The sequence below is a fragment of the Rutidosis leptorrhynchoides genome, chromosome 9 (assembly GCF_046630445.1).
Source record: "Rutidosis leptorrhynchoides isolate AG116_Rl617_1_P2 chromosome 9, CSIRO_AGI_Rlap_v1, whole genome shotgun sequence".
Classification (NCBI taxonomy): Eukaryota; Viridiplantae; Streptophyta; class Magnoliopsida; order Asterales; family Asteraceae; genus Rutidosis; species Rutidosis leptorrhynchoides.
The window spans coordinates 124684333-124696915 of NC_092341.1; the positions used below are offsets into that span (position 1 = coordinate 124684333).

The 12583-nt window shown below is 36.0% G+C and overlaps 1 protein-coding gene across 1 annotated transcript; it reads left to right on the forward strand.

Moving 5' to 3' along the window:
• The first annotated feature begins 6298 nt into the window (after positions 1 to 6298).
• LOC139868370 (uncharacterized) lies at positions 6299 to 6889 on the forward strand. Its single transcript, XM_071856702.1, has one exon. It carries the CDS (start codon positions 6299 to 6301, stop codon positions 6887 to 6889), a length of 591 nt encoding a protein of 196 aa, XP_071712803.1.
• Positions 6890 to 12583: the final 5694 nt, after the last annotated feature.

Here is a 12583-nt window from a genome sequence, read left to right on the forward strand (position 1 = left end):
GTCTGCGGTGACTTTCGTGGTAGTATCACATAACATCAGTGCAGTGATATAAATACACATACAGCTAAAAATGCATCCGACTGAGAACTGTTTGTCTGTTACAATGCTTTAGCGAAGCCTTTTGAGATTTTGGGTTTCCATCCTTGAACAACCTTCTAACATCATGTAGAACCTCTATTACCTGCTGATAAGGAGGAAACGTAGATAGCAACTTTAAATAAAATAAAGTAATAAAATTTAAACAAATGAGCATAGTAGCGTTAACACTGATATTAGAGTCATCAATTAAAGTAATAAAATTTAAACAAAAGAGAGTTCCTTGGAAAATTGAGACGGCTTACTTATGAATTGGGTTTAAGTGGGTTTGTATTTTATCTCATAAAGGCAAATGTAGTAAAATCAGGGAATAAAAAGGAACTTGAAATGAAGTAAAAAAGAACCTGGTATATATACCTAGAATTTTTAACAAATTATTTATTTACAATATTATTAAAAAATACATACAAACCTCGATAGAGATGACCAAAAAATCCCAACTCACCGTTGGGATCAACTTCAATATCATCAGTCTCTAGTGGTTTCAGCATCATACATGCTCGCCAGTAACAAAAGAAGAGGAAGGTCTGACCTATACTTAATATATAGTTCAAGCAACGACACTGCATCAGTACAGTAAATGTTTTTCTACTGATTAACAGGAAACAGTAAATGTAAAAAAGTTAAATTTTAGTACTCGTAATTATTAAATCTTACATTCTCACATGCTTCGTTAATTTTGAGTTGTGGAGGTTCTGGATCATTCTCGAAGTCAACTTCGAAGATGAGAGTGAATTGACCCTCAAAGTACCTATAAAAACATTAAAAACAACAATTATTTTATAATTACAGTTAATTTATAAATGAACGAAAATAAAATGATACGATGAGATTGCTTTTAACCCATATCCAAGTTGTAATACAATGAGATGACAATTAGTCAATATTATGGGGCACATAAAGATAAATAAAACAAAACGTACATGTGTGGACCTTCATGGCATTTGTATGTTTAGCGACGCGTATGATTATAGCACCACAAAGACTTGAGAAGTCTTTTTCTTGAAATTGTTGGCCAAATTTCGACGGAATTTGGTCTCCATAAGACTGTTGACCGTTACTTAAGCTTTCTCATGGCAGAAGTTTTGGATATCTTTCTTTCATGACAAACATGCAGAACAAAAATGAACAAATACAAACACAAAACCAAACGTACTATCATTGACTATGAGTCAACACTAAAGAAGTTAAGGTACTGGTTAACACGGACATGTTAGGTAGGGTAAAGCACATTAGTACCAATAACTAAATATTATAGACAACAAGTGTGTTAGATAAGACAACAAACGTTACCTTTGTTCAATAAGAATCTAGTGTTATCCGGTCATTTAGACAGGCTTTGAGGCTTAAAAATCTTGAAGCCCAATTCACATGTTTCTTATACAGATAATTTTTTCTTTTAAACAATAGAGATGAAACCTAGCTCAGCCAAATCGACCCATTATTATGTACATGGCTGAAATTATCATATTTAGCTAGGAGAGACAAAAAGAACACGCATGGATAACACAAAGAATATCTAGGAGTTGACTTCTTGATTCATTAACATGACCTGAAAACATAAGCTTTTAGGTATATAATCTAATATATTTGGTAATAAATACGACTGAGCAATAAAATAAAAGACTCCCTGCAATCCCTATCTATGGCAAAGCTATTGACGACAAGAATTTATGGATTACATAAAAAATTTACACATGTTTCTGTAAATAGATGTTCTTGAATGTAATTAAAATTTAATTGGTCACTTAATGAACATATGGTATATTACATATTTAATCGCTCGACTTGTCAATTCGGTTGAATAAGTTTGACATATAAAAGTATAATGATAGCTAAATTAGTACTGAAATTCAGGTTAATGTATTCAACTCTGCAATTCATAAATAGTAAATCACGTAGATTGGACATCACCTTTCGATAATGCGAATAAATTTGGCTCAGATGAGAAACAATGTAACCCCAGTAGAATCCATATCGTCATATACACTCCGCAATCCAGTATAAACGACATCTGAGGAAAAAAATTCATATGTAGTTTTTTTAACGAAGACAATCAATATAGATCTCTGAATTATTTAATCAGAAAAATATAGGTCAAATTGAACACTTACATGAAGTAATTCTCGAGTGACATCCATATGATCATTTGGTAACAGAAACTTCCATTAATAAGGTAATCAGATTCCCCATATGCAATTTGACGGATAAGAATTTTCGTAATATATTACACATAATCGGATAAAACTAACTGATATATTACCAATCAAACTTTCAAAAATCGATTCTTCTTGGTAGTCGTAGTTGATTCCAATGAAAAACATATTTAACCTAATTCCAAATTTGTAAATTTTAAGTGATCCAACAAACCTGAATTCTTCTTCACTGATCCAAACAACACAACAAATAGTTGATTAGATATGAAACAAAATAACAGTATCGCCAATATTATACCTGATTCATCGCCTCAATCTTTTGTATGATCAACAGAATTACACGATTATCCACGAATGTCAGGGTTCACGATTTAGGGAATTTTAGATTAAGGTCCACAAATGATCTGGATCCAAATCGTTTCTTGATTGATCGGCGTGGATGATTTGGATGATTTGGTTAGGAGAGGAAGTTAGGGTTTTGTTGAATGAACGTAACCCTTCTTTGTTATTTTTCTCCAGTTTTTTTTTTTTTTTTTTTTTTTTTTTTTTTTTTAATTATTAGATTAGAAGAGGGTATTTTAGGGATGAGTGTTTTAACAATTGATTTATTAGCTAATTTATTTAGTGGATGATTAAGGACCATTGGATCAAAGGGTATTATAATATAATTTTCTAATCTAATCTAATCTAATCTAATGGTAATTAAGGGGGTTTTGAAAACATTTATTTGCTAATCGAGACTCTATTTTAATGTATATAGTGATAGTGATAGTGATAGTGATTCTGGGAGGCAAAAAAAAAGAGGAGGTGGACCTTTTTCTGGGTCGGCTACGTCAGAAAGAAATCGAACAGGAGACCAACGAATTTTAGAGCATTTATATTAGTTTTCTTGAGTTTAATAATTTATCTATTATTACTCTTGGAGAACAACGAATTTTGGAGACCAACTCTTGAAGATTTTGGTTATTTAGCTTTTATTCGGACATGGTTCACTTCAAATTAATCGGTACATCTTTGTTTAATCTTTGTTTAATTATCTGTGTTATTACAATGATTAATTATTTGCTTTTGATTATTTGTGTTGATTGTTTCATTCATATGAGTAGCTAAATCTCTTTAGTGTTTACTCAGAGGTAATAATTTTTGATCGTTAGATTGTTCTTATTTTATGGATTTAATGTTTTGAATGATTTATGTTATTAAGTTTGATCAAAGACCCATTGTTATGCATGTTTCTCTAATTTAATTCGATTATACATATTTTCAACTTGTTAGTGAGATAATAAGTGATTGATGATATGTTCTTCAACACACAAGTGATCTAGACATTTAGGTATTACATTGCAAGTGATTGTGTTAGATATCTAATCGGTAATTGAATGGTAGTTGAGCGTCATAATTGTGATAATTACATTGAGTGATCTTTGTAGTTAGAATTTTAAGTGATTTTAATTCGGATCAAGTCTTAATATCTAAATCTAGTTGATTAGTAATTATTGTGTTTAACCAAAAGATACATTATTGTGTTTATTGAGTGCTTTACTTTAATCACATAATTTATTACCTAGTTTACGTGAGTTCATTAGTGATAAACAGGTTATGCTTCAACTCTTAGGAGATCTAGACATTTAGATGTGAGTGTGAATGGTGATTAATTGGTATTTTGATAGTACAGTCGTGTAGTTGCTTCAAGTGATTGTAGTAATTAAGGTTTTACGTGAGTTTAACCTAGGTTGAATCATAATAGTTTAATCTTATATAGTTTGATTGTTTGAATGTGATTAATGTGAGTTAGTCAAGTTTAGATGATTGAATTATAACTTATCTGGTATTTTATCGGGTTTAGTTGAAAGAACAATCTACATCATTAGTGAATCATCTGAGTGAACACTGCTTCGTCCATCTGGTTATTCGTTTTACCTATTTTTCGTTATTAGTTTAATAAAAAAACCCCTTTTATAATTTGTCTTTAGAATAATTAATAGTCTTTAAATTCTTAAACGCTGCTCCTTGTGGACGAATTCGTAATCATATTACAATAAGATTAGGTGTGTCTAAAGCATATAAACTTTTTGGCGCCGCTGCCTGGGAGCGGTTCTTCATTGGGATTTTAAGCTTACCTTTAATTATTCGATCCTTTTGTGAGAAGCAATACTTGCAAAAGTTACTTTTCTGTTATTTTTGTTTGGATTTACGCGTGGTTTTGTTGTGGTGTGATCGAAGGTTAGGTAAAACATAACTCTGGAACCGTCTAGAGTTTACCATGCACGCAGCAAAGCTAAAGAAGAATAGGAAATCACCGAAGGTTTCTCTGAATTACTTTTTTATATTCTGAATTTTGAATATATTAAGAAGGAGGAAGATACGATGGGTGAACCAGCGTGAGGTCAATCCATGGAAGCTTGGATGAAATCCACGAGGGCTGGTAATGGACATGCCATTAGACAACCGGTAGTCAACACAGATTTTGACGTTAAGGGGCAGATTCTAAATATGATAACTCATCAGTGCCGGTTCAGGGGTACACCGAAAGAGGATGCATTCGAGCAGCTTCGTTCTTTCAAAAGCATCTATAATTTGTTCAAGATTGCTCAAGTCGAGGATACCATTATCTATTTGAGGGTCTTTCCTTGGCCTTTGAAAGATGACGCAAAAGACTGGTTGGAATCACTGCCCGAGGGTGAAATTGACAGTTGGCCTACGATGGAGGATAAATTTTTGCAGCGTTTCTTTCCAGCTTCAAGGCCGCGAAACTACAGAGTGACATTAATCACTTTGTTCAGAAGTCAAATGAGACACTCTATGATGCATGGACCCGGTTCGGTAAAATATTTCTCAATTGTCCTCAATACGGGTTGAACAACTCTAATAAGGTCCATATTTTTTTATAAGGGTGTTAATGTGCCGACGAGGAAGGAAATTGATATTGCTGCAGGTGGGTCTTTAATGAGAAACACTCCAGACGAAGCTTATAACATCATCTCCGAAACAGCTACACATTCATACGATTGGCATCAAGAGATGGATGTTTCTCGATCATCTCATGTCGCTAGTACTGAAACTAGTGATGAGCTCGCATCGGTAAAAGCACAACTTGCAACTGTTAAAAGACAAATGGAATCGCTGACTAAGGAGATGCATGCTATAAGGGTTGGTTGTGAATTATGTCAAGGACCACATCTTACGAAGGATTGTAATCAGGCAACTACGGAAGAGCAGGTGAACTACTTTGGTAATCAATATAATAATCAGTATCAAGGAGGTAGTTCGGGTTATCAGAGGAACGAACCATCGGGGTTCATTAATCGAAATCAAAATTAGTCGTATGTGGATAAGATTCCTTCATTGGAAGAGTTATTACGGGGTTTTATAATGAAGACTGATGAAAGTATATCGACTTTGAGATAAGATAGTGATTCAACAAAACAGCAAGTGAGAAGTCAGCAGGTCTCGATACAAAATTTAGAACGGGATGTGGGGCGTATAGCTCAATAGCTAGCGGAGAGACCACCGGGTGCTCTCCTTCGAATACGCAAACTAATTCGAAAAACAATGGGCTGCTCCGAACAATCTTGACTAATAACAATTGAAGTGATGTGAAGAATAAACATCCTCAGGTTTCCACTTATTCACATGTGATTGCTATTTCTAGCTTTGAGGATTATGATTCCGATGAGGTCATTCCGACTTATACTAATAATAGTGAAGATGGTTGGATTCGAGTTAGTGATATAACTCTTGTTTATGGTAATAACTTAATGAGTTTGATGACGGGGAGTTCTTCTAGTTCGGATAAGCAAGAGTCGGAGGTGAAGAGTGTTGAGACTACCGAGTCTCTTGAGTTTAGTGTTGATGAAATTGAAGTGGAAGAAGAGGTGAAACCTTCACCCAAGCTGCCCATTCCATATCAAAAGGCTATTCAATCTGAGCAACCAAAGGACACTATTTGAAAGTCTGTTAATACTAATGATAATATTTATGTACATGTTCCTTTGGTTGATGTTCTTGCAGGTATGCTCAATTATGGGAAATTTTTAAAGGATTTAATGGCAAAGAAGGGTGAGCATGAGCAGGCATCCTCCGTATTTCTTGAAGCAGAATGTGCTGCCATTTTGAAGAAGAGTGATATGCCACCAAAGTTAGGTGATCCTGGGCCGTTCATAGTGTCTTGTAGAATTGATGACTCTGAAATTTTTAAGTGTTTAACTAATTCAGGTGCGAGTATCAATCTTATGCCGTTATCTGTTTACTCACGTTTGGGTTTGAATGAGCTTAAGTCGACTAATACTGGAGTTAGATTGATTAACCGGTCGATTAGTAAACCCATAGGGATTGCTGAAAATTTGGTGGTTAACATAGGTGAATTGAAGTTCCCAGCTGATTTGGTGGTTGTTGATATGCCAGAAGATAAGGTTGTACCCATTGTGTTAGGTAGACCATTTTTAGCAACTGCAGGTGCACTGACTGACTGGAGAACTTGTAAATTGATTTTGAGGGATAGAGGTGCAACTTTGAGTTTTCAAACAAAGTTTAGTTTTAAACCACTATCCACACCCGTTAATGTGCTTACTAGTAAAATTGATAATGTTAAAACTAAGACTAATAAGAAGCCAAAGTGTGAGGGGTGGAGTTGCTAAAAATAACCCGTGGTTAAACCACCCGATGATAGTCTTGTTGATAGGTCTATGCGAAGGTTATTCAGGCGGGTTAAGAAAGCTATGAATGAGTAGGATGAGAATGTTAGACTCAGGTTAGTGTCTAATTTATCGGAGAAAAAGAAAGAAAAGTTAAGAGAGTTGACTAGGGAGTCAAGAGCTGTCAATGATTGGTTGTTAAGTATGATTGGTGATGGTAGTGTTAGTGGTGGTTCCCGTGGGCTGAAGGATGGAACCGCATACCCCATGGAGCCCAAGCGCTCCTACGCATCTAGTCTAACAACTAATTAGCTTCACAATCACCATACCTGTAAAAAGGTAAACAACGAGAGGGGTAAGCATTAAAGCTTAGTGAATGCAATAATTATACGTATACATATATAATCTACTTACTTGAAAACACTTACACAAATACCGCATACGAGCTAGCAATTCAACAACCATGCAATCACAATGCATAACTAAATATTCGCAATTCACAATAAGCTAGCATCGCCAATAGCATATAGTTCACAATTTAATATGCTAAAACTACAACACATAACCATGGTTAACCATAATCCCAATGGAATGGTACTCGCGAATGACCATCGATGTTCACAACATCTGTTAGTGTACTTAACGCCACGTATCACTAACCCCTGAGTGGTATCCTACACGAGAACCTTAAACCCACCCGTTACATGATATGTAGTATCGTACACGCAAACTTTAAACCCACACTTCACGCCCACGCACACATAATGATATGGTATCATACACGCGAACTTTAAACTCATATCACATGCCCCACATGATGATGAGGTATCGAACACGCGAACTTTAAACCCTCATCACATGCCAACACGATGTGGTATTGTACACACGAACTTTAATCCCACATCGCATCCCACATAAGTAAATACATTACATACTGATGAAACATGACTAGGAACTTCAAAATCAACAGATTTAACTCACGCAATGGCGGAATTAGTGAATCAAACCCTCTAGTAAATATGAAATACTTTTTGGGATTAATTAAGTCAAACCACAACATGGATGTGTGATTAGATTAACACCTAGAGCTATTATTCACCTCTTGAGTGATTTGGGTTGAGAGAGAATCGGACAGGCTACCGGATCTGAGTGATGTGTGTGTAATGAGAGGCTTAACCTAAAATGAAGAACATAATCACTTATATACCCCTGCTGATGACTCAACCGCGCGAGTCAGGCCTCTCTAGTACGAGTGGGCTGTCTCAGCCGTACGGGTGATCACTCACTCGTGTATGTTTACACAGATTAGGTTTGTGACTCAGCTCAGCACACTCGTGCATATGAGCTTGTCAGCCGTACGAGTGAGGCTCCACTCTTACGTCTGACCGAGTCTAATAAAATCAAACATCCTTATCGCGTTCCCACAGTACCTGTAACCACATATAAACACAGATAGGATAATAACGAGCGATCATGGTAGCCCATAAACTGAAGTACTAATCACAAACGTAAGATAGATGTCTAGGGATTTACTAGAAAATGCATCAACACATACATATACGTATAATTATTCCACTCACGTTGGAATGCCCGAACAAATCATGTATAACATGATCTCCGTCCTCAAATCCGAGCAAGTAACCACCTATATGCACAATATACACATAAATATATATTATGTAAAAGAGAACCCAACACAAACATCCCTTAGCCGAGGGATCACACCTTGCTCGCCACAACCTGCCCATTTAACACCTAATCGACACAAACCAATTACCACTTCGAGTGGTAATTCAAATCCACTCTACAATGTACAATTTAACCCCAAATTATATTTGACACCAATTAGACCAAACTAGGTCTTAACACTAAATTACTACTTAGGTAGTAATCATTTCAAGCGTCATTTACACCAAAATTACAACACGTGCAATATTGAACCATATTGCGTTTGACCACATTTGACTTATGTTAAAAAACATCACTTTGAATCAAAATCACTTATCATGTGTGATTACTTCCAAAAACGCCATTTAACACTTAACACAAGTTCTTAAACATCATTAGTGTAATTACCAAATTCGACCTAATTCAATTCACCCATTTTGACATAAGTCCCAAAAATGCCCAAACTAACCAATAATCACTAACACAAGTGAAAATGGCCCTGATACACCAATTAACCCAAATCACAAGTGTTAAACACTTATCTTACCCAATTTGACACATAAACCCTAATTATGACCCAATTCAAAACTAGTCTTTCAAACATACCCAAATGGGTTCCAATACATCCATAATCACTAAACTAAGTGATTACACCTAAAATCATAGCCTAATCACGGCCAAATCGTCAACCAACCCCAAAACCCGCCAAGTAACAAAAATAACTAGTCACAATAAACCCACTTCGTCATCTAAACGGGTTGCACAAGTAAACAAGCTCAAACCCTAAGTTGAATATCAAATCAACAAAATGAAATTCGGAGTTGAGACTTACCAATACCACCAAAATGTTGCCGCTGACGAGATGAACAACCTTGCCTCTTGCACCTTAACCCGAATCAACTTCCTTCTTCTTCAAATGGAGCTTTCCCTCTCTAAAAACTCTTCCTCTCTCTTGGGTTTGAAGATGAGAGAGTTTGTGGGTGTGAAATGAAGATAAGGTTGATCAATGGATCAGTTTTATGGCTCAAAACTGACCCTTACAAGAAAAGACCCAAATGCCCCTTTAATTTATTAAAAAATAACGAATGGGCCCGTCAGCTCATTTTGCGAACTGCGCAAATGAGTGAGCGCCACGCACTATAAATAAAAAGGAAATCAACCCATTTTTTCTGATTCTGAAGTTCAGGGACTGAAGTTGACTGATTTTGATTCTGATGTAAATTCTGAAAATGCATAAGTGTCAGGTTCACTTTTAGTGGCACTTTCTGCTGCACACATTTACTGACACTTTCAGGAACATTTTCCAGACGCACAATATTCAGGATCTTACAACTCTCCCCCACTTAAACTGGATCACGTCCCCCGTGATCTCCGTCACTTAGCCAACCGGACCAACACTCTAATGTCCTCCGACACACATCCAAGCTCGATGTTCATAATAATTTGTATTAACCCAAATATCTCACCACACGCTAATAATCACTAGCGTGCATTACCGTAACCAGCAGTATCTCATATGCTCAACGTCCCAAAAGCCCAATTAGGAAATACGGAAACACCATATATTCGTTCAAGTTCTCTCGGCTACAACTCGCAACAAGCTACATCCACGACTATACCACCCAACACGATCTACCAAATCCACTACGCCGTGAACCAAGTCTTCCATTAATCCAAATCGAGAAGCATTCATGCCGCATCAAAACTTCGTATTTCAAAGACTCGTAAACCAGCCCATCGAGAATGTTCTCTGAATCAAGAACCAACTTCCCTTGTCTCCAACACCAGGTCATTCCTTCAACGAAGAAATTTCGGTATCACCAAATAATCACACTGGGAACACAAACTTTCGCATCATTCGATCCGCACACGACCATCAGTCTCTGGATTAATCCAGGACGACAATAATACACCATGAGTTAGACGAAACACCAACACTCGATACATGATTTCTCCCTTTAACCCTCCTACACATCCTTACAATTACGGCTTCCTAGTACTAGCATGAAAACTATTCGTGTACTAGAATCCCGTCAACAACGAATTATCACCCTAAAAATTCGCAATTCGTCACGCGACCCACAGATACATCCACCAACGCCTGGTGAATCCTCTTGCCTCGACCATCCGTTAAGGATGTCCTCAACATTTCGATGCAACTAACGGGTAGCCTCACTAGGGAACACCCTCTCGCAACTAAACAACATCCGCATGTCTCGATGTGAGACAATCGGAACCGACACTCTCCGCCTCATAATCATCCATAAAATGGAATAATCCACTGACAATTTCCACGATCACGTTTTCCGACAGGGAAAATACAGTATCCTTCGCGATATCGGACTCGTACCCAATCAATAATACAATTCAAGTTTCATGAAAACCCAGATTTTCACTACGAGAGCACTCGCAATGAAAGCTTCATTCTCTCACTCCCGTGCTCTCAAACTTCGCACTTGGTCTCATACCGCACTTTGGTACTACACGATCACCTTACATAATAATTCCTACACTTCCTTCGATCCCATCATCACAATCTTCACACATAACATTTCGGAAATGCAACTCACAATCGTAATGCACAATCTCGAGTCGGCATCAACAACCAGTCACTCTTCCTCGTTAGGAGCTCTGAATACCTATTGAGGCTTAACACGGTACACTCTGACACTTCCCTATACATAACACCACCGGAGCTTCCTTGGGCGTCAGTAAAACTCCCCCACTCGGAATTCAGCTCCACATTCTCACCGTGAAGATGCTAACATCCCGTGGAATTACCATTCCACAACACACACATGATTATTTTCATCATTGATCATAATCACCGAGTCATTGTAAATTTACTTTAGACTCTCAGAGCCATCATTGATGATGCAGCGGAGGTGTACGAAATACTATTATTGTTTAATACGAAATACGGTACAATTTACACAAGTTTTATATAATTTATATAGATGGGATATACCTAAACATTGCTACAACACTATAGGCAGTGTACTTAATCGTAGTGTAGTTTAGCTTTGGGTATGTCCGGTTCGTTCCACAGGGAGGCCGATTGAAAACGTACAATATTTTTAAACAGTTATATTTGTACAATATATATATATATATATATATATATATATATATATATATATATATATATATATATATATATATATATATATATATATATATATATATATATAAGTATTATAAAAGGGGGGTTTTACCGTTTAACGACCGGTTTGTCGATTTTATATGTTTTGAGTTAAGATAAATGACAATAAAATAAATTGCAATATTTAAAATGACAGTAAATTAAAGTATGATGAAATATGAAATAAAAGTATTATGCTTATTTAAACTTCCGTAATCATGATGTTTGACGTTTTTGTAACGACCCGTCCTAATCGATAAGGACGAATACAATAACATATGATTACATCGCGAGGTATTTGACCTCTATATGATACATTTTACAAACATTGCATTCGTTTTTAAAAGACAAACTTCCATTATATCAGAAGTTGACAGATATGCATATCCTTTCATAATATATCCAAACTATGAATGACTTAATAATAATCTTGATGAACTCAACGACTCGAATGCAACGTCTTTTGAAATATGTCATGAATGAATCCAGGTAATATCTCTAAAATGAGCAAATGCACAGCGGAAGATTTTTTCATACCTGAGAATAAACATGCTTTAAAGTGTCAACCAAAAGGTTGGTGAGTTCATAAGTTTATCGTAAACAATAAAATTAATCATTTTAATAGACCACAAGATTCAAATACAGTACACCTATCTTGTGTACGAAACCATTTTTCATAATGCTTAGCAGAGTAGGTTCGTATCCTTTTCTCCCCCATAGGTTGCCTCGCGATTTTTAAATAATCATGCACATATCTCGTGCACAAAACTAATACATATAACCTGTGTATAAAAATCATTCTCTCGATACATAACATTTATTACGATTTAATTGCCCAACATGGTAACCGACCTTAACATATAATGCGCATAAATAATATCCCCATA

Bases quoted from the DNA above. Each gene is read 5' to 3' on its own strand.
- LOC139868370 (XM_071856702.1), top strand. From the start codon at position 6,299: ATGGCAAAGAAGGGTGAGCATGAGCAGGCATCCTCCGTATTTCTTGAA.